The sequence below is a fragment of the Piliocolobus tephrosceles genome, chromosome 4, assembly GCF_002776525.5.
Source record: "Piliocolobus tephrosceles isolate RC106 chromosome 4, ASM277652v3, whole genome shotgun sequence".
NCBI lineage: Eukaryota > Metazoa > Chordata > Mammalia > Primates > Cercopithecidae > Piliocolobus > Piliocolobus tephrosceles.
In genome coordinates this window covers 117,582,742-117,603,675 of record NC_045437.1, presented here as the reverse complement: position 1 = coordinate 117,603,675, position 20,934 = coordinate 117,582,742, and the positions used below count along the sequence as shown (strand labels likewise).

Below are 20,934 nucleotides of genomic sequence, written 5' to 3'. Positions count from 1 at the left end.
TTGTTCAAGGTGGACTCCACATTGTGAAATATGTTATCACTCGAGCCAAACGGAACACATTGGTGGGCCACCAGTTTGCAGCCTCTACCTTCGGCTGGCTTCTGCATTAAAGAGCTCTCCTGGAAGGAAGTGGGGCCAACCCCAGGAGGCTTGCTCATGTTGGCAGGTTGATCCACACCTGGAGGCCAGAACAGCACCTCAAAGGCAGGGGGTGGGGCTGCTTCATATTGAGGCTCGAGTCAGAAGGGGCTTTGGAGGGTCTGTGGGCAGACCACACCCTTGTCCTGGGGCCTCGTTCCTCTTTCCTCTAGGCTGGTCTTCCTTCGTCAGTGCCCACCACCCTTAACAGTTTGCATTTCTGTTGTTTCTTCCAGTCTCCATCTGCTGCTGCCTCTTCATCCTCTTCCTCTTCCTCTCGGAGCTCACCGGATTTATAACAACAGAAGTGTAAGTCATACTTCCCCGATGGGGCATTCCAGGACGTTCTGGGACCCCAGACAAGAAGAGGGAGGGGTCTTTGGCCAGGTGGATCACACCTGTAATCCCAGCACTTTGGGAGGCTGAGGCGGGCGGATCACCTGAGGTCAGGAGTTCAAGAACAGCCTGGCCAACATGATGATACCCTGTCTCTACTAAAAATACAAAAATTAGCTGGGCGTGGTGGTGGGTGCCTGTAATCTCAGCTACTGGGGAGGCTGAGGCAGGAGAATTGCTTGACCCTGGGAGGCAGAGGTTGCAGTGAGCCAAGATTGCACCACTGCAGTCCAGCCTGAGTGACAAAGCAAGACACTGTCTCAAAAAAAAAAAAAAAAGAGAGAGAGAGGGAGGGGTCTTAAAAAGAAGAGAAAGTTCCAAACCTTCCAACTTCTGTCTCCAAGCCTGTGGCATCGGTTGCTCTTCTGTTTCTTAAAAGGACTATAAAGTCAGAACAAAAGTGAATATTGCCTTGTTAAAGCTGAAGAGGACATTTTGGTTCTGTTCCGTGGGGGTTCTCCTGGGTTCACAGATGAACAGAAATAATTTGCTCATCTCTGCCATCCCTTTGTTTGGCCAGTGGGCTTTTTTCCCTCTGAATCATCACAGGGTCATTTGATGTGAGAGCTGAAGAGTTCAGAGAAACTAATGGATACAGCTTCCTACCGGAGGGGGCGAGGTTGCTGACATCAGCACCCGGCCCCCTGGACTAACCCCCTTCCCATTTCTCAGGCCCACACTTGGTGAGGAATCGGTGCAGGTTTCCTGGCAGTGGGTGACGCAGTTAATCCATCCCTGATTCCTAGAATTATCTGTTGTCTGAATAACCCAGTAAACGCTCTGGGGTGTGTGTAACAGAATGCCATTGGAATTATGCAGTCACGACCTCATCGGACGCCCCTCTGAGATGGAATTAGACCCAGGAGCTTCCTGCCTTTGGCACTGGCTTGAGGCTTCAAAGCCTCTTCGCTTCTGTGTTTACAGCCCGGAAAGTCATCGCAGAGCTGGGCCCTGGCCACCCACTCTCCTGCTCAGCACTGGAATTTTCTTTTTCACTAATGGGATTTCTTGGTTTCCTTTGCCTCCACTCAGCCACAAGACAATAGGAAACTAAATACATAGCTGCTTAGCCCAAGACAACTCTCATTATACAAGCATTACCACCTTTAGTTCTCTAACAGCCCCAGGAGGGAGCTGCCCCCTCTTTACAAAGAGGAAATTGAGGCCCAGGGAGGTGGAAGGACCTGCCCACAGCCATATAGTTAGGAGGTAGCTCTCAGCCCTCCCTGTCTCCTGAGCCCACGTGTGTTTGACCAGCACACTGAGAGGCCTATGAGATGGGAGGGCTGGTCTCGCCTTGTTTCTGGGTATACCTTTCAGCCCTCCCCTGGTATGGGAGAGTTTGCCTTTCCTGGTCACTCTGATCCTGTTTTAACCCTGATGGCACCAGAGCCCAGGGGACCTTTTACAACGGTGGGAAGAGTACTGGTTAAGGCATTGGGAGACCCAGGGCCAGGTCTCTGCTTAATTACTACTTTGCTGTGTGACCCTAGGCAAGCTGCCAAACCCCACTGGGTCTCAGTATTGGTAGCCACATGAAGGAGAGTAGACCAGAGTCTGAGCTCCCTTCCAGCTCTGGGAGAGTTTGGTCTGCTTCCCAAGACATGACTGTGTGGCCGTGCAGGGTTCAAAGAAGGGATTTTATTCGCCCCAGGCCTCCAATGGGAGATGACCACATCCAAGTCAAGCATCTTCCCCTCTGTACAACTTGGTCACTGGACATCTCAGGATCACCCTATCACGAATCACAGGTCGAAGCAGGGAGAGCAGCAAGGGGTTGAGGCTTGCTGATGTAATGAGGTACCTGTTGTATGCTAGGCACCCAGTGGCCTCTGCAGGCTATACCCCACTCTCTAGGAGGGGACCTGCTTGGCTTGGCAGGCCTGTCATGTACTGAGCAAGGTGACAGAGGCACACAAGTGTCATCTGCTGAGACCAGGCACCAGCAGGTGGCTTTGTGTGTTTTGGGCAGGAGCACCAGCAGATGCAAAATCTGAGGCAGGGATTACCTGGTGCATGTAAAAGGCAGGAGGAAGGCCAATCAACCAGGACAAAGCGAGCAAGCAGAAAGGGTAGGAGGTGGAGCAGGTAGGACGGAGACGGGCCAGGCCTTTTGCACTGCCAGGTGGAATTGGGACTCACTTCTTTTTTTTTCTTTTGGAGACAGAGTCTTGCTCTGTCGCCCAGGCTGTAGTGCAGTGGCATGATCTCAGCTCACTGCAACCTCTGCCTCCCGGGTTCAAGAGATTCTCATGCTTTAGCCTCCCGAGTAGCTGGAATTACAGGCAAGTGCCACCATGTCCAGCTAATTTTTGTATTTTTAGTAGAGACAGGATTTCACCATGTTGGTCAGGCTGGTCTCGAACTCCTGACCTCAAATGATCCACCTGCCTCAGCCTCCCAAAGTGGTGAGATTATAGGCGTGAGCCGCTGCGCCCGGCCTGGGACTCACTTCTTGATGATGAGCTCGTGGAGCCCAGGGCCGGATCTGCTCACTCACTGCTCTGTGGCTCCACACGTGGAGGAGCTGAAAATGCCAGTGGAGGACATAGTCAGCAAGCAAACAAGACTAGACTGTATCAATCAGGGGCAAGTACTCCAAAGACAAGGACTAAAGCAGGGCAGCAGGTAGAAAATGAGACAGCTGCAGGCACAGGATATTTTATGAGGCTCAAACAAGATTATTTAGCTGAAAGCTACTTAATATAGTGCCGGATATACTTTAATATCACAAGGTCCGTAGCTCTTCGTGCATTTATTCATTTCCTACATAGTTCCCATCTAACTCTAAAAAGGTTTTAAGGCCGCTCCGCACTAGGCATGTAAGTACTCAGTGAATGTGAACTCCTCGTCCGCTCTTCTGCTTTGAGTTAAGATGCCTCTCTTGCCTGCTGCTGACAGCGTGTGGGGTGGCATTCCCAGCTCATCCCACTTGAAGTGGGGCACTGAGGCAATGGGCCGCCGACAAGTGAGTTTTGACGTCACAGCTTGAGGCTCAAGCAGGTGGGGCCCCACCCGCACAATGCCTGGGAGCACTGGGGAAGGGCCCTTCCAGCAAGCCCAGACAACTCATGCAGTCTCCCCAGGGTAGGGCTGCTGCTTTCTGAAGAGCATTTCATGTTCCCACTGCTCCCCATTCCGCTGCGCCAGGACTTCCTCTCCCTGTCTCCCGGGGGCAGCCTGGACGCTCTGACCCCACCGAGTCCTGGGAGAGGTACAAAGCTTAGATGATAAGGGGAGGAAGGGGGCCAGGTGCAGTGGCTCACACCTGTAATCCCAGCACTTTGAAAAGCCAAAGCCAGAGGATCACTTGAGCCCAGAAGTTCGAGACCAGCCTGGACAACACCGTGAGATCCTGTCTCTGCAGAAAAATTTTAAAAGCATTAGCTGGCCATGCATGCACACACCTGTAGGCTCAGCTACTTGGGAGGCTGAGGTGGGAGGATCACTTGAGCTCAGGAGATCCAGGCTGCAGTGAGCCGTGATGGCGCCATGGCATTCCAGCCTGGGAGACAGAGTGAAACCATGTCTCAAACAAAAACAAAAACAAAGCAAAACAAAACAAAAACATGAGGGGACATTTTTTGAGCGTTTGCCTTAAGTCTAACCCTGTGCTAAGTCAGCGGCTGGAGAGAGGGAGGGAGGCAGGGATGAATAGAGAGATCTGTCCAGAGCTGAGGCCAGAGGCTCCAGCTATGAAGGTACAGTGACCCTAATGCCCCCTTCCCTCCCTGCTGCCCCCTTACCAAGGTGCAGGAATTGCCCAAAGGGCTTCTGCAGGGTGAGCCCTAGGACTTACTAAGCAATCGAGAGGAGAAAGCATTGCATCTTTGGGGTCTTCCAGTTGTCAGAAGCTTGTGACCCCAGGAAACCCTGCAGGTTTGGGAAGAACCGAAGGTCACAGTTCTCTTTTTCTGAGTGGCTGGCCCTCTGTGGCAGGTTTGTGGCTACAGTGGGGTCAGTGCCCCCTCCTGTCACCGTGAGATTATAACTTAAGGAAATGAGGTCACCGTTGGTTGGATCATCATGGCTCCAGCCCCAGCCTGTGGTTATCAGTGACATAAGACGCTTATTCTGGCCTGGGCCTGGTTGGGGGGGAGGGGGAGGCACATTTGTTTGGGTGGTTGGGCTCCAACCTGGCTTTGGACAGGCCGGTAATTATCCTTGGGAAAGAGGCTCCACAGAGTGTTCTGAAACTCTGTGTTTTCAGGGAGCAGGCCCCTCCTCAGGCAACCTGGCCACAGAATGTTCCAGCCTCTGACTGCCTAGTCTCTGACTGCTCTTAATAATTGTTAACCTCATGAGGTGCTGGGATTATAGGCGTGCATGCTGCACCCAGCAGGTCAGCACTTCATGATGGTCATCTCCTTGATGATCGCAGGACCCCTCGAGGTAGCTACTACTGTTCACCCCATGTTATACTGGGGGAAACTGAGGCACCAGGCGGCCAAAACCACATGAAGCAGTAAGTGGTGAAACTGGAGGCAAACCCAGGTCTGTGCTGCTAAAGCCCAGACTCAGCACCTCTCCTCTGTTTTACCCCACTTCCCTGCCCTGAGCATTTCAGGGCCCCAGGCTCATGGGAGCCACCACTTTTTGGTTAGAATAGTTGACTGGAGGACTTGGATGCACCCTTCTAGGGTGAGGTGGCCAAACAGGCAGCCTGGGAGGTGGGAACTTGGAGGTCACCTGGAATCGTGTTCTCACAGGCTCCCCATAGGAGGCCCGGAGTGGGGAGCAGTAGCTTAACCAGGAGGAGGAGCTGGAAGTCTCTAGGTTGCCTGCCTTGAGCCTGGGTTGTGAGCCAGGCTGGGTAGACGGCCCCAGGCATCCCATTAAGGAGCATGAAGGACATTGCTCTTAGCAATAGGAGGCCTGAGGGCGTCTGAGTGTGGAGTGACGGGTTTATGTCTCAGGCAGCTCACCTCTTGTGAGGATGGGTTTGGTGTGGGGCCACCCAGAGGCCAAAGCCCTGCTGGGAGCTGGGGGATGACCCAAGTCAGAGGGGCTGAGGGTGCTGGGACTTTGGCTTTGGAGCAGGGGTGGGCAGAACCCAGTGGCTGGCTGTCAAGGGATGTATTTTAGACATCCGCGTGGTTGGTACTAGATGCACATACTTCGACCTGGACGAGTCAGGATTTGAAACTCAAGGTTCCGGAGTGCATGCTTGTAGAATCTCCATCCCTCCCTCCACCCCACCCCAAGCCTTTGCGGCGGGCCTCACTGCCGCCTAAGTTTCCATTTGATCAAATTTTGAAGCATGGAGGTCAGATACTTCAGGCAAGAATCTGAACTATTTAAGGGCTCTTCTAAAAGCAAATAAAATTGTTTTGTATAGATGTCATCGAACTCATGCCTCAGACTAGAATTTCAAGGCCCTCCACCACATTCCATTTACACTCCCCCCACCCGCACCTCCCCGGGCCCTTGCGTACCTCTCCCTACAAGGCCACTGCCCACCCACACCCCACCCTCCCACGCACTCGCCACGCTGGACCTGACTCCCTGACGCCATCTGGTGTCCCCCACCTGGAATGTGCTCCCGACGGCTCCACCAGCGCGTGCCTTCCCTGCGTCCTGGGAGTTCTGCTGAGGACTCCCTCCTCCACTCAGGCTCATTCCACCAAAGTTTGTGAGCACAAACTCTGTGCTGAGGCTCGTGGAGCCCCCGTCCTGGGGGTGTTGATGAGGGTGGGGGAGGCTTGTGGGACAGACGCAACTGGACCCCTAAGCACTCCTGTACCCTGCAGGCACCTGGGCCATGTTGGGGAGGGAGTACACCTGAAGATTATGAAAAAGGACTAGGATGCCTGCATCACAAGTCCACTTGAGGGCCACCGGCCCCTCAGTTTTTCACCGATTCCCATCCCATCCAGGCAGTGCAATGCCTTGGAAAGAGCGTGGGCTCTGGGCCCCCTGTCCTTGGGCTGGGATCCTGCCTCTGGCTCCTCCTGGTCCTATGATCTTGGCCAGCCATCTGTGCTCCTCTGAGCCTGGTTTCATCGATGTGAAGGGAGAACAGTACCCTTGTTAAACACTGGATCAACTCATTGAGCATCAATATTAATAATAATGATAAAACAGTAGACATTTATTGAGCACTTACTGTTTACTAAGACCACACTTAGCATTGCGCTTGTTCTCATTTGATCTTCTCAGCAACCCCATGGCATAGATACTATGATTGTCCCCATTTTACATCTGGGGAAACTGTTGGACGGGAAACCGCTTGCCCAAGTCAATCAGCCAAGAGGTGGCAGAGCCAGGATTTGAACCCTGGTAGCCTGGGCTTCCCACGCAATGCTGTATTTTCTTTACCAAGAAGGGTCTGGAATCAGCGCTCGAGAGAGAGAGATGAGTCTCATACATGCACACTCACTGACTCACACTCACTAACATACACACACTCATTCACTCACTCATTCTCCTGCCCTGGGGCAGCCAACAGCTTGACCTGGCAGTCCTCCAGCAGCCCTGTGAAGTAGATGGAATCTTTATCCTTATTTTCCTCTTTCTCTCTCCTTTCCTCTCTCCCTCCTTCCTTTCCTTTCTTATTTTCTTTCTTTAGTGAGGTATTTGTAACTTACATACAGCGAAGTGCACAAATCTTAAGGTAGAGGCCTAATGAATTTTCACCTGTGTTTACATGTGTAACCATCACTCTGATGAAGACATAATACATGCTATCACCAAAGAAGTGTCCCTTGAGCCCCTCCCAGTCAGTAGCCCCCACCACTATTATTCTGACTTCCATTGCCATAGATTAATTTTGCCTATTTTCAAACTGATTGAAAGCTTTTCCAGTTTTACAGATGAGGAAACTGAGGCTCGGAGAGGTGAAGCAGTGTGTCCTGGGTCTCCCAGCTTCTAAGTGGCAGAGCAGGAGGTGAGCCCACACCTGTCTGCCACTGCCTCCATTGGCCTTCCCACTGCCCACACTGGTGACAGGGGAGTCAGTCCCATGGAAGTCCTCAAACCACAATGAATCCACAAAAAACATTTCCTTTTCTTCCAGGTGGGTTGATTTCTGGCAGCCCGTTGGCCTTTTAAAATCAGTTCAGACCTAGCCAATGAAGTTAGTTAGCCTTGGCAGGCCCTTGCCATGGGGTGGCTGTGGGCGAGCTTGTGGCGCTCGCTGGCTGGGGTGGCAGGAAGCCAGCAGCCTGGGAACATTTGCCTTGGACACGAAGGCGGCTTTATTGACCTCATCAGGCAGCCCAGGTGATTGAATTGTGTTTATCCCACAGCCTGGGGGCCCTCCAGGAAGGAGCCTGGGAGCAGCCAGTTCTGGCCTTACATAACCAGCCTGGCCAGAGTGCCGCAGGCCGTCCCTGCCCAGCACCGCTGCCCCCTTGTTCTGGGTGGCCCTCTAGTCCTGCGGAGCCTGTTCTGTGCTTATTCTGGTTAGGAAGACAGGGACTCACGCCTGGGAGAGGCTTCCTGGGGCCTTGCGGGTGAGCTCACCTTGGCACCACACCTGGGATTCACTTTGTTCTTGGCTGAGGTCACCTCCAAAGGGTTGCCAGTGGATGACATCATCCCACAATCCCTCAGTGCTGTGCAGAGGCCCAGCCTTGCCAGGTGGGAAAGGTGAGTTGCTTCAAGGAAGAGTCCCAGGCGGCTTCCTGGCTGGGAAGGGAGGCCGAGGCTCTCCTTAGTTGACTGTTAATCACCCAGCAATTTCATTACTCAACAGCTCTCCAGAGTTGCAAATTACAGCTGGGGTAGAAATTGGGTGCTGAAGGCCAGGGCAGAGCATTTGGCTGTAGGGAGGCCAATCCTCCTCGGGCCTGTTACCGGCAGGTCTTTGTTCTTAGATCTGGAGTTCTCGGCCTCACGGATTCCAAGGAATGGAACCTTGGGCCATGCGGTGAGTGTTATAGCTCTATTGGAAGCCGTGGATCACGGAAGACAACTGTGGAACCCAGCGACCAGTGTTCAGCTCAATTAGGATGAACCCGGGCACTTAGCCATGCAGGAACAACGGCGAGCCTCTAGCCCGGTGGGGAGCGGCAATGGGCGCCTCGCTGGATTAGAAGCACAGCAGACACCCTGCTGGATCCAGAGGGGTAGAAGTCAGTGGCGGGTCTGTGACGGCTGCGATGAACAGTGGTGGACTGCGAGCTAAAGCTCAGCTTGAGCTGGAACAAACATGGACCAGAAGAGTGTGCAGTTGCAGGATTTAATAGAGTGAAAACAGGGCTTCCATACAAAGGAAGGGGACCCAAAGGGGGTTGCCCGATTCAGCTTGAATGCCTGGGTTTATATCCCGGTCATTGTCACTCCCCCTGTGTTCTCAGGCGATAGATGATTTGGCTGTTTCTTTACCTCTTGCTTTTAGCCTAATTGGTATTTTAGTGAGCTCCCTTTACTACCTATTTGGTCAGCTGTGAGCTGAGTTACAAGCCCCGTATTTAAAGGTGGGTGCGACCACCTTCCCCAGCTAGGCTTAGGAATTCTTAGTTGGCCTAGGAAATCCAGCTAGTCCTGTCTCTCATAGCCTCCTGGGCTCCTGTTTGCCCCTCTCCCTCCAGCTTCTTCGTTCTTGGTGGCCTCTGATTGGAGCCAACACTACAAGCAAGGTCAAGCGCAGGCCCGTGTCTCCCCTCTCCCATCCTAAGGCTTCCCAGGACCAGGGCCCTCCTTCATTTTCTTCCTTGACTCTGATGCTGAGGAGAGGGCTGGGAGGCAGCCTGAGCTGTGGAAAGCCGGGGTTGAGATTCTAGCTCAGCTACTTGCTAGCGTGTGACCCTGGGGATGGGACACACCCTCTCTGAGCCTGTTTCCGGTTTTAAGATGGGGCTCAGGGCATTTCACAGGCGCACACAGGACGGCGTGAATGCGTGTAGTCGGCCTCCTAACTTAACGAGTGGGGGCCCATCTGTTGCACTCTTGTCTCTGGGAATATCCTTGTGGGCCCCACAGAGAAACAGGCCCCAGGCGTCTTTCAGAGCCCACCGTTCCTTGTGAACAGCATCACACCAGGTGCTAGGGGTGCAAAGATGTGGTCCTAGTAAAAACGAAATTCCTTTGCTTTGGTTCTACTCATTCTTTCCCTAAGACGTGGCCATTTACAAAGCTCTCTTGGAGTCTTCATTGCTTAGATAGGGCAGTTCTCTTTTGTTTTACAGCCGAGGGACTGGACCCAAGGGGCCTAATAAATGTTTAACCACAGCCCAGCCACCTGAAGCACTGCCCCCTTCAGCTGCCCCCTCCCCCCGGCCAGGCCTTTAGATTTGGTTCCCTCTGGGTGGGGGGCGTTATTGGGAATCAGATGTGGCCATCAGACATCCAGCAGCTACTCCGGGATGCCTCCAAGACACCTGGGCTCGGCACAGCCTCTGTCTCTCAGTACCTCTCCCTCCTGCTTGTCCTGCTCCTCTTCTAGAGTCTCTCAGCCCAAAGAATGGGTCCAGGAAGAAACGCAGCAGTGTGTCTGCATTCCCTCCTCACCTCACCTCCCTCTGCCCCAGTCCCATCCATCAGCAAGCCCCGCCTGCTTTAGGTGGGTTCCTGCAGCCCTCCCCCTCTCCATTCCCATCCCACCCCGTCCAAGGCGTGCCTCATGCCTGTAACCTCAGCACTTTGGGAGGCCGAGGTGGGCAGATCACCTGAGGTCAGGAGTTCAAGACCAGCCTGGCCAACCTGGTGAAACCCCACCTCTACTAAAAATACAAAAATTAGCCAGGCGTGGTGACGCAAGCCAGTAGTCCCAGCTACTTGGGAGGCTGAGGGAGGAGAATCACTTGAACCCGGAAGGCGGAGGTTGCAGTGAGCTGAGATCGTGCCACTGTACTCCAGCCTGAGGGACAGAGCGAGACTCTGTCAAAAAAAAAAAAAAAAGTCGAAAGGCCTCATGCAGCCTCCTTACACTGCAACCATGGTGACCTTCATTCAGTTCCCCAAACCCGCTGTGCCCTCCCCAACCTCCAGGCCTTTGCACATGCTGCCAGGATGATGCCTACGCATCCCCCAGACCTCAATCACACCTCAGAGAAGTCTTCCCAGCCCCTTCTCCCCAAAGGTCAGTGGCCCTGTGGTCCCTCTTACAGCCCCCTGCAGCTTTCTGTCAAAGCAGTAATCAGCGTTGGGAGTGGCAGCATATTTATTTAGGAGCTGAGTGATGTCTGGTTCTTGTGTCTATAAGCTTGATGAGGGCAGAGAGAGCGTCTGTCTGATTCATTGCTCTTTCTGGCTCCTGACAGGTAGTAGGTGCTCAAAAAGTATTTGTTGAACAAATTTGGATTGCTAACAGATGCCAACACTGTGCTGCTGACAGCAAGGTGACATGGCTGTCTGTGGAGCCACCTGCCCCCAACTATGGCCGATGCAGTCAACAGAATAATGACTCCCTGCCCCCAGTGATGTCCAGGTCCCTGATCCTGATGCATGTGGCCCTGTTACCTTGCATTCAAAAGAAACTTTGCAAATGTGATTACATTAAGGATCTCAAAATGGGGGGAGGATCCTGGGTTAGCCAGGTGGGCCAGATGAAGCACTTTGGGAGGGTTGTGAGGTGGGGAGTGCGGAGCGGTGAATCACGAGGTCAGGAGTTCGAGACTAGCCCGGCTAATATGGTGAAATCCTGTCTCTACTAAAAATACAAAAATTAGCTGGAGTGGTGGCACGCGCCTGTAGTCACAGCTGCTTGGGAGGCTGAGGCAAAAGAATTGCTTGAACCTGGAGATGGAGGTTGCCGTGAGCCGAGATCGTGCCACTGCACTGCAGCCTGGGTAACAGAGCGAGACTCTGTCTCAAAAAAAGGAAAAAAAAAAAAAGGTGGAGGTCAGAGAAGGGGGAAGCTGCTGGCTTTGGAATTGGGAGAAGGGGCCACAAGCCTAGGCAGCACCTAGAAGCTGAAAAAGGCAAGAAAATGCATTCTTCCAGGAACACAGCCCGTTTTAGACTTCTGACCTCCAAAAGCGTAAGACAATAAATGCGTGTTGGTTTAAGCCGTTCACTTTGTGATAATTTGTTACAGCAGCCACGGGAAATTAATACAGCCATCCAGTTGTTTCTCAGAACCGGTTCTGCCCTGAGGGATGAGCATCAGGGAATTCCTGGCTTCCCAGCTGGGGGGAGGGGACCTCAAGAGAGGAGGCTGTAAGGTCCTCTGTGCCTGTTGGCGCCAGGCCCTAATCCCTCATAAGACCCCTATTTCTCATTTTAGTGTTCAAACCACCTTATTTGTAGTGGGTGGCGTTATCCCTACTTAACGGGTGGGTTCACAGAGGTGAGCATAGAAAGTGCCAGAACCAGGATTTGAACTTGAATCTGTCTGACTCTGAAAGATACGCTTTTACCACTATGCTATCCCACCCTAACTTTTCTCTCTCCTGAGCCCCAGCCCTCCTCTCTTTATTTTATTTTATTTTATTTTATTTTATTTTATTTTATTTTATTTTATTTTTTGAGTTGGAGTTTCACTCTTATTGCCCAGGCTGGAGTGCAGTGACGCAGTCTCCGCTCACTGCAACCTCAGCCTCCTGGGTTCATGATTCTCAGCCTTCCAAGTAGCTGGGATTTCAGGCATGCACCACCACGCCCAGCTAATTTTGTATTTTTAGTAGAGACGAGGTTTCACCATGTTAGTCAGGCTAGTCTTGAACTCCTGACCTCAGGTGATCCACCCACCTTGGCCTCCCAAAGTGCTGGGATAACAGGTGTGAGCCACTGTGCCCAGTCCAGCCCTCCCCTCTTAGGAGGTAAGGCTGCATTTGAAGAGTGCACCCTAGACCCATGCCTGAGGGCACAGGAGGTGCAGGCTCTGCCCAGATGGAGTCTGGGTTATCTAAGTTGTGGTCACCAAGTGAAGTGGTCCCTGGCTGTCCCCTGCAGCTGAGATCTTCGTCCCCATCTCAACAAAGGTTCCTGTACTTGTCTCTCCCCTAGTGTGAACGAGCTCTACGTCGATGACCCAGACAAGGACAGCGGGGGCAAGATCGATGTCAGTCTGAACATCAGTTTACCCAATCTGCACTGCGAGTGTGAGTACTCCACACAGTCCCTCCCCTCCCTCCAGCAGGACACCTCCTCAGGGCAAATGCATGTGTGCAGAAATGGCAAGATCTCCAGGACAAGCCAAGCCAACATATGGTTCTCCCCACTCTTTTTTGGAGGAGAATATAATTGAGTATGCATGCACTTGGAGGTTTTTTGGCATAAAAAACACAAGACACTACTCATAGCGGTTACCTCTGGAGAGCAGCTGTATGGGTGCAGGGAGGTGGGGAGTCTCTTAGGGTCATGTTACAGCTTCGCAGCAGAGCCTGAGAGTCTCATGCAAGTGACTTGTTGAGGGGAGGAAGCTGTAAGGGAGTGAGAGATGCAGGATAGGGCAGTGTAAGAGGATAAGCACAGATGTGTATTCAGCTGAAGTCCAAACTCAGCCTGATCTCACAGGATGCTGGGGGGTGTGAATGAGACCATAGCATTTGTCACACCCAGTAGCAATGGGACCAGGCTGTTATTATCCATGGCATTGGGTAATGGCTGCAGAGTGGTGTGTGTGGCAGGGGTCACATCACCTCCCAAGCATCTCAAGCAAGAAGACCTCTGGTCAGTCAAGAGCATTCATCTGGAGAAGAGTGCAGCTCTGAGTTGTTGGCGGCTGACACCTATAGAAGCCGGATCGGTCCACTGTCCATGAGAGAGTGCAGGACAGGGCTCTAGAGCACCTGTGACAGGGGAGGGCTGGGAGATTCCTTTTTTGATTTCACACCTATTTTGTTTTAACCAAAAGAATGAATTCTTTTTTTTTTTTTGAGACGGAGTTTCACTCCTGCCACCCAGGCTGGAGTGCAGTGGCACGATCTCAGCTCACTGCAACCTCTGCCTCCCGGGTTCAAGCAATTCTTCTGCCTCAGCCTCCCGAGTAGCTGGGATTACAGGTGCGCACCACCATGCCAAGCTAATTTTTGTATTTTTAGTAGAGATGGAGTTTCATCATGTTGGCCAGGCTGGTCTTGAACCCCTGACCTCAGGTGATCCACCCACCTCAGCCTCCCAAAGTGCTAGGATTACAGGCATGAGCCACCGTGCCCGGCCCAGAATGAATTACTTCTACAAAACAAAACTCATTTGAAGTCTGATTTGGAGTCAGATCCTGGCTCCTTTGCTGGCTAAAACTGTGACCTTGGCTAAGGTGACTCTCTGAGCCTCAGGTTCCTCATCTGCAAAACGGGCTTAGTAATGTCTGTTGTCTGAGGTTCTTGGGAGAATCTAATGCATGGTCCCCAGACTTGTCAGCGAGTAGACTGGGCACCCTCTCCTAGACTGGGGTTCCAGCCATCCCTCCGCCCAGCCTGGCACGGAGCCTGCTGCAGGCCCTTCTCTGCCCACTCCCTCTTCCTGTTAAAGGACACAGCTGAGAGAACACTGGGTGCACCTCCGGCCAGAGATAGGGAGAGTTTCAGCCCTGTCATTGCTTTTGGTGAGATTTACGTCACAATTTTGAATCCTCGCTGGGCCCCAAGCCAGGGAACCTGTCGAAATAGGTCGGTCTTATTTTTTGTTACTTTTTTTTCTTTCACTTAGAAAAATAATTCATCTGGCAGATTCTCATTCAGGAGTGACTGTATCTCTGGAACAAGGAAATTCTTAGTCAGACCAGAGGACTGGGACCAGTGGGGTAGGAAAGGGAAGAGATGTGGTTCCAGGAGGGGCCAGGCAACCTCCACCCCATGCTGCCATGCCCTGCTGGATCTGTGGGCTATAACCTGAACCCCCAACCCCCTCACCCCTGCTAGAGCCCAGCATTCTGGCTTTTCTTTAAAAGAACATCACATTTTTATTGTAGGAAAAAATGCATGCTCATCATTATACTTCTCGAAAACACAGGGAAGCAAAAGAGATCACCCGTAATTCTGCTACCTGACAGCAGTGTCGGTGACATTTTGACACCATTCTGTCCAGCTGGCCTTCCTCTCTGTGTTTCTGAACATAGCTGAGATCGTGCTGCATGTATGATCTCATATCCTGCTTTTAAAAATAATATTCTTCATTATACAACTAATAGAAGAATACATGTTAATCTTAAAAGAGACATACATTCAAAAATACAAAAATAATATGTTTTTTAAAAAGCAAAAGTACCCCTCCCCTGTTTCCCTTCTTGTCCCAGTCTGCCATCTTCCCCAAAGGACACCTCTGCTAGAAGGTGGGGTCCCTATTCCCCACCCCTACGTGTGTGTGTGTGTCTGTGAACACATATTGGGTTTGGCTTTTTTGTTGTTGTTGTTGTTGTTCTTGTTGTTTACATAATTAATTGGGAGCCTACCATGTGGGAACCTTCTGGAGTTTCTGGGTTTTTTTTTTTCTAGCTAGTGTCTTGGAGCTGCTCTCATATTACTCATCATATGAGTAAAATAATAACAGCTGCCATTTCTTCTGTTCTTCCAGGCCAGGCCCTGCCCTGCATCCTTTGGCTATATTAAATGCATTGGGATTTGAGGTGTCTTAGCAGAATGGCTGAAGGGTGTGGGCTCAGAAGCAAATCCACCTGGATTTCATTCCAAGCTCTGATGTTTCCTAGCTGTGAGGTATCTGTGCCTCAGTTTCCCTAGGTGTAGAATGGGACTGATAATACTATCTTCCCCACAGGGGTGTTTAAATGGTATTTCGTTTGTTTGTTTGTTTGTTTTAAGACAGAGTCTCGCACTGTTGCCCGAGCTGGAGTGCAATGGCATGATCTCAGCTCACTACAGCCTCCACCTCCCGGGTTCAAGCCATTCTCCTGCCTCAGCCTCCTGAGTAGCTGGGATTACAGGCGCCCGCCACCATGCCTGACTAATTTTTTGTATTTTTAGTAAAGATGGGGTTTCACTGTGTTGGCCAGGTTGGTCTCAAACTTCTGACCTTGTGATCCACCCGCCTCGGCCCCCCGAAGTGCTGGGATTACAGGCATGAGCCACTGCGCCCACCCAAGATGGTGTGTTCTTACATGAAAGGCACTTAGAAGAAAGTCTAGCACGTAGTAAGTGCTGTTTTACTTTTCTTTTCTTTCTTTTTTTTTGAGATAGAGTTTTTCTCTGTTGCCCAGGCTGGAGTGCAGTGGCATGATCTCAGCTCACTACAACTTCCGCCTCCTGAGTTCAAGTGATTGTCCTGCCTCAGCCTCCAGAGTAGCTGGGATTATAGGCACCCACCACCATGCCCAGCTAATTTTTTGTGTTTTTAGTGGAGATGGGGTTTTGCCATGTTGGCCAGGCTGGTCTCGAACTGCTGGCCTCAAGTGATCCTCCCACCTTGGCCTCCCAAAGTGCTGGGATTACAGACGTGAGCCACTGTGCCCAGTCCTGTTTTACTTTTTTTAACCCTCACAACAAGCCTGTGATAGAAGAGGAAACTGGGGCACAGAGGTTAATTAACCTGCTCGAGGTCCCAGTGCTATTAAGTCAGCCACTGATCTGCTCTGAGCCTGCTCCATGCACCTGCATGTAGCCAATTTTTTGTACCTACCTGCTGCACGGCACTGGGAAAGAGTACTGTTCCTCTGGCTCCAGTGACAAGCAGTTGAATTGCTTCCGATTGCCACAATTTCAAATAAGGTTGCCTGAGCAGCTTTGCACACACATCTGGACACACATTGTGTATCTAGAGGACAGGCTGCCAACATTGGAACTGCTGAGTGCAATGGGGACCTGCTTGTGTTTTCTCCAAACTTCACATTATACCATTGGCATTTCCCATGTCCTGTGGACCGTGAGGGTCATTTTGAATGGCTCCAGCACGTTCCCTTCTATGGATGGGTCCTCATTTACTTCTCCATCCTCGTCGAGGAACACAGAGTTGTTCCCATTTTTCCCTTTTAAGGTTGGCCCTCTTTAAAATTGCTTCCAGCTGTTCTTCCTCTGTATGGCACCTCCTTTTTAGCTCTCCTGCCAGGGAAATTCCTGCATTTCCATAGTTCACAGGAACCCTCTCACCGCTGGCTCGTTGCACCATCTCTGGGGGTGCAATTGGCATTGGCCTGCCCGTTTTACAGATGGGGAAGCCATCTGAGTCACAGTGAGGTGACAGAGGGCAGGTCCTGTCTTTTCCCTTTGTGCATCCCTGGTGCTTATCATAGGGCCTGGTAGCATAGGCGATGGGTAAAGGAATGTGTGAATGAATGAATAAGTGAATGATGGATGAATGGATGGGGGCCTGAGCCTATTCACCCCATAACTATCTGAAGGCCGGGAACGGTGGCCCACACTTGTAATCCCAGCACTTTGGGAGGCTGAGGCGGGTGGATCACCTGAGGTGAGAAGCGAGACCAGCCTGGCCAACATGGTGAAACCCCATCTTTACTAAAAATACAAAAAAATTAGCCGGGCGTGGTGGCGGGCACCTATAATCCCAGCTACTCGGGAGGCTGAAGCAGGAGAATTGCTTGAACCCAGGAGGGGGAAGTTGCAGTGAGCCGAGATCGTGCCATTGCATACCAGCCTGGGCAACAGAGCGAGACTCTGTCTCAAAAAATAAATAAGTAAATAAAAAGACTATCTGAGATCCAAGAGCTAACATTTATTAAGCATTTTCCATCTCGCATCCATCAGACCCTAAGCATTTTCTACACCTGTGAATTATTTTATCCTCATAATCTTCCAAGGAAGGTTCAATTATGGTCACCCCCATTTTACAGAGAAAGAAACTGAGGTATCCAGAGGTTAAGTACCTGAGGCAGAACCCAGATTCAGAGGACCAGTATGGCAGACCCCCAGGGTGGCCCCGGGACCCCTACCATGCCCTGCCTCCCCTCGGCCTCACATTTAGCAGAGTCATTATCCTGTGCCCTGTAGTCTTTGGACCCCAGACCATGAGCTCCTGGAGGTCCCCAGCCCGGCCTGTCCCTGGAATGGATGAATGAAGGCTCCCAGAGAGAACAGGCTGGCCCCCATCCTCCTGTGTCTCTGGGTTTGTGACTGTTGTCTCCCTTTGGCTCCTGCAGTAGTCGGGCTCGACATTCAGGATGAGATGGGCAGGCATGAAGTGGGCCACATTGACAACTCCATGAAGATCCCACTGAACAATGGGGCAGGCTGCCGCTTCGAGGGGCAGTTCAGCATCAACAAGGTACGGAAGCCCTGCCTCAGCCCTTTCTACCTGCTCCCCATTCCTGCTGTCTCCTTGCTCCCTGGAAACTGGTTGTGGAGGTCCACACTCACTCGACCTGACCCCGACACAGCCCCCGGCGAGCGAGGGTTTGTGTCCAGTTGCCTGGCCGTCCCTGCTGAGAATCTGGATGCAGGGGTCCAGGCTTCCTGGAGTTTTAAGCCCCTGATGACTGGTTCAGGAAGGAGCTACTCTTCTCTCCGATGAGGGAGACAATGTGAGAAGACCTGAGGATTTGCAGCCCCCACCCCTGGGTTCAAGGCCCAGTTCTACCCCCTCTTGGCCCCTACAAGTCACTTGACCCATTTTAGGCTGAGGATGTGATTGTGATAATAATATCAGGATACCACCCACTTCACAAAGTTTGTGTGGGGATTAATATATGAGCTAATGCAGATTCATTCATTCAAAAAAATTTTTGAATAAGCACCTTCTGTGTTCCAGGGTCGGTGATAGCTCTGGGGCAGCGTCCCTGGGCTGGTGCAGCTTCCATTCTGGTCGAGGGAGACAGTCTACAAGTCAGAAAGCATCAGGGATGCTAAGTGCTGAGATGAGGAATAAAGCCAAGGGGAGTGAGCGAGGCGGGCTTGAAAGTACCTTGTCAGCTCTGAAGGGCCATTCAAGGTTCACTGTTGTTTTGTCCCCAGAACCAGCAGCTTCAGATCCTAAGTCAAGTGGGTGAGCACAGTGCCCTTGGGAGGGCCGAGGCACTCGGTGGCAGCTGGCAGGGTTTTGCTCAGCACGTGCCGGCCCTCCTCGAAGCTCGGTACTGTCACAGTGGAGCCTCTCAACAACGCTATGAGGCAGCACCATTTGACAGGTTAGGATGCTGGGGTGCAGAGAGGTTAAGTGTCTTGCCCAAGGTCACATAGCAATCCTCCTGTCCCACAACTCCCCTTCCCAGCCCCAGGCAAACTGAGCCACTTGCCACTCCTGGCTTTTCCTTGTCCCTCCTGCAGCCTCTGCTCAAAACGCCCTTCTTCCGGTCCCTGACACCTGAGCTGGGGTTGCAAACTCACTGGCCACATCCAGCCCAAAGATAAATTATATTTGTCCAGTACAGCATTTAACTGCATCAGAACCAGTATGAAAAGATCAAGAGTCCAGATTTCTGGCTTTTAAAAGTCAGAGGCTCTCACTACATTGGGTCCGTGTTCCCATTATGGCAATGACCTGGCACCTATGGGCAGTGCTCCCCTTTAGAGAGAGCATGTGCCGTCCCTTCCCACAGTCATTGGCGGGCAGGCGGAAGGCCAGGCCTGGTCATCTTTCAAGCAGGGTGGACTTCTTACGTGATGGTTCAGGACTCCGTTAAGTGCTAAAGCAGAAGCTGCAAGCAGAAGCCGCAAGGCCTTCTTAAGGTTTCAGCTGTCGCTGGGAGAAACCTGCCACATGTTATGGGTTAAAGGGAGTCTCGTACCAGCCCAGGCCTCAGGAGAAGGGACTACCAGGAGGCAGGGATGCTGAGGGTCGCGATTCACTGGGGGCTGTCTGTGCCCATGAGCTGCCACACAACACCTTTGCCATGCCCCGTAATTTGGATTTTATGGTGGTTGTGATAGAAAGCCATTTGAGGGTTAAACAGGGAAGCAATGTAATCAGATTTATGCTTCAGAACTGTACTATCCAATAGGTTGCCACCAGCCATGTAAGGTTATTTAAATTAATTCAAATTAAATAAAATATACAATTCAGTCATTCATTCTCATCAACCACATTTCAAGTGCTCAAAGCCATGTGCTGGCTGGGGCTGCAGCGCTAGTGCAGACAGAAAGAAAGCACTTCCATCGCTGAGGAAAGTTCTGCCGGACAGCACAGCCTTAGAAGGATGGCTTTCGCGGCCGGGCGCGGTGGCTCACGCCTGTAATCCCAGCACGCTGGGAGGCCGAGGTGGGCGGATCACGAGGTCAGGAGATTGAGACCATCCCGACCAACACAGTGAAACCCCGTCTCTACTAAAGACACACAAAAGCAAAATTAGCCAGGCGCGGTGGCAGGCGCCTGTAGTCCCAGCTACTCAGGAGCTGATGCGGGAGAATGGCATGAACCCGGGAGGTGGAGCTTGCAGTGAGCCGAGATCACGCCACTGCAGTCCAGCCTGGGTGACAGAGTAAGACTCCGTCTCAAAAAAAAAAAAAAAGGTTGGCTCGGCAGCTCCATGGGGCTGGGCTGGAGGGGGTGGCAGGCAGTGGTTGTGGCAGTGGAACTGGGGAGATGTGGTCGGATTAGGGAGGTAGAGTCAATAAGACTTAATGAAGAATCGGATGCGGGATTGAGGGCACATGTGGAATCAAAGAAACCTTTGACATCTTTGTCTTGACAACCATGGTGGTCCTGTTTCTGGACGTGGAAGCTTAGAAAAGCCTGGATTCTATGGGAAGGAGGTAGGGCTGGGCATTGCTCATTCCACTCTGGCTTCCTTTGGGGTTCCCATTAGGTGTCTACAGGGAGAGGTGACATTGGAAGTTGGAGGTGTGGAGGGTTCAGGAGAGGGTTCTGGACCACAGATGTTGCGGTGGGAGTTGTCAGTGAACAGATGATGTTGGAAGTCACGGGTCCTCAAAGTGGGGGCTCCTCAAGCCCCCAGGCCAGCAGCATCAGCATCACCTGGGATATTGTTAGGAATGCAGATTCTCAGGCCCCCCTCAGACCTACTGACTCTGTGCTAGAACAAGCGCCGCCCCCCCATAGATTCTGATGCTACTGAATTTTGAGGAGCGTTGGTTTAAGCAAGATTACCTAGGGAGAGGCTGTAGATCCTTGTTCTAAACCTGGGGTCCACAGACACCCCCAAGGAGAGTGGATTGAATGCAAGAGATCTATGAAGTTGGATGGGGGAAAAACTGACGTCTTTGTTTTTGCTAAACTCGAATTAAAGTTTAGCATTTCCGTCTGCGATGAAAGTAGGCCACAAACCATAGTAGTATTAGCAGTGCCTGGGACCTCATAACCAACAGAAATTGCCAACATTTATAGCACATTACAGTTGTTGCAGATAATTTCCAGAGACTGTTTATATGCATCACTGTTTTAAAATTACAGTGATTGGCCAGGCGCAGTGGCTCACACCTGTAATCCCAGCACTTTGGGAGGCCAAGATGGGTGGATCACTAGAGATCAGGAGTTCGAGACCAGCCTGGGCAACATGGCAAAACCCTATCTCTACAAAAGAATACAAAAATTAGCCAAGCCCATGCTTGTAGTCCCAGCTACTCAGGAGGCCGAGGTGAGAGGGTAGGGTCTTTTGAGCCCAGGGAGGTAGAGGCTTCAGTGAGCTGAGATTACACCAGCACGCTCCAACCT

General features: G+C 51.7%; 1 protein-coding gene across 2 annotated transcripts in view; it reads left to right on the top strand.

Annotated features, from left to right (window-relative positions):
• The window catches only part of ERGIC1 (endoplasmic reticulum-golgi intermediate compartment 1), a 119,669-nt gene that overhangs the window by 64,300 nt on the left and 34,435 nt on the right, over positions 1-20,934 (top strand). For both annotated transcript variants that reach the window (XM_023218948.1, XM_023218949.3), the window contains 3 exons: positions 375-447; positions 12,427-12,521; positions 17,468-17,592. In XM_023218948.1, the coding sequence (XP_023074716.1) occupies positions 375-447; positions 12,427-12,521; positions 17,468-17,592 (293 nt within the window). The remainder of the gene's footprint in view (positions 1-374; positions 448-12,426; positions 12,522-17,467; positions 17,593-20,934) is intronic.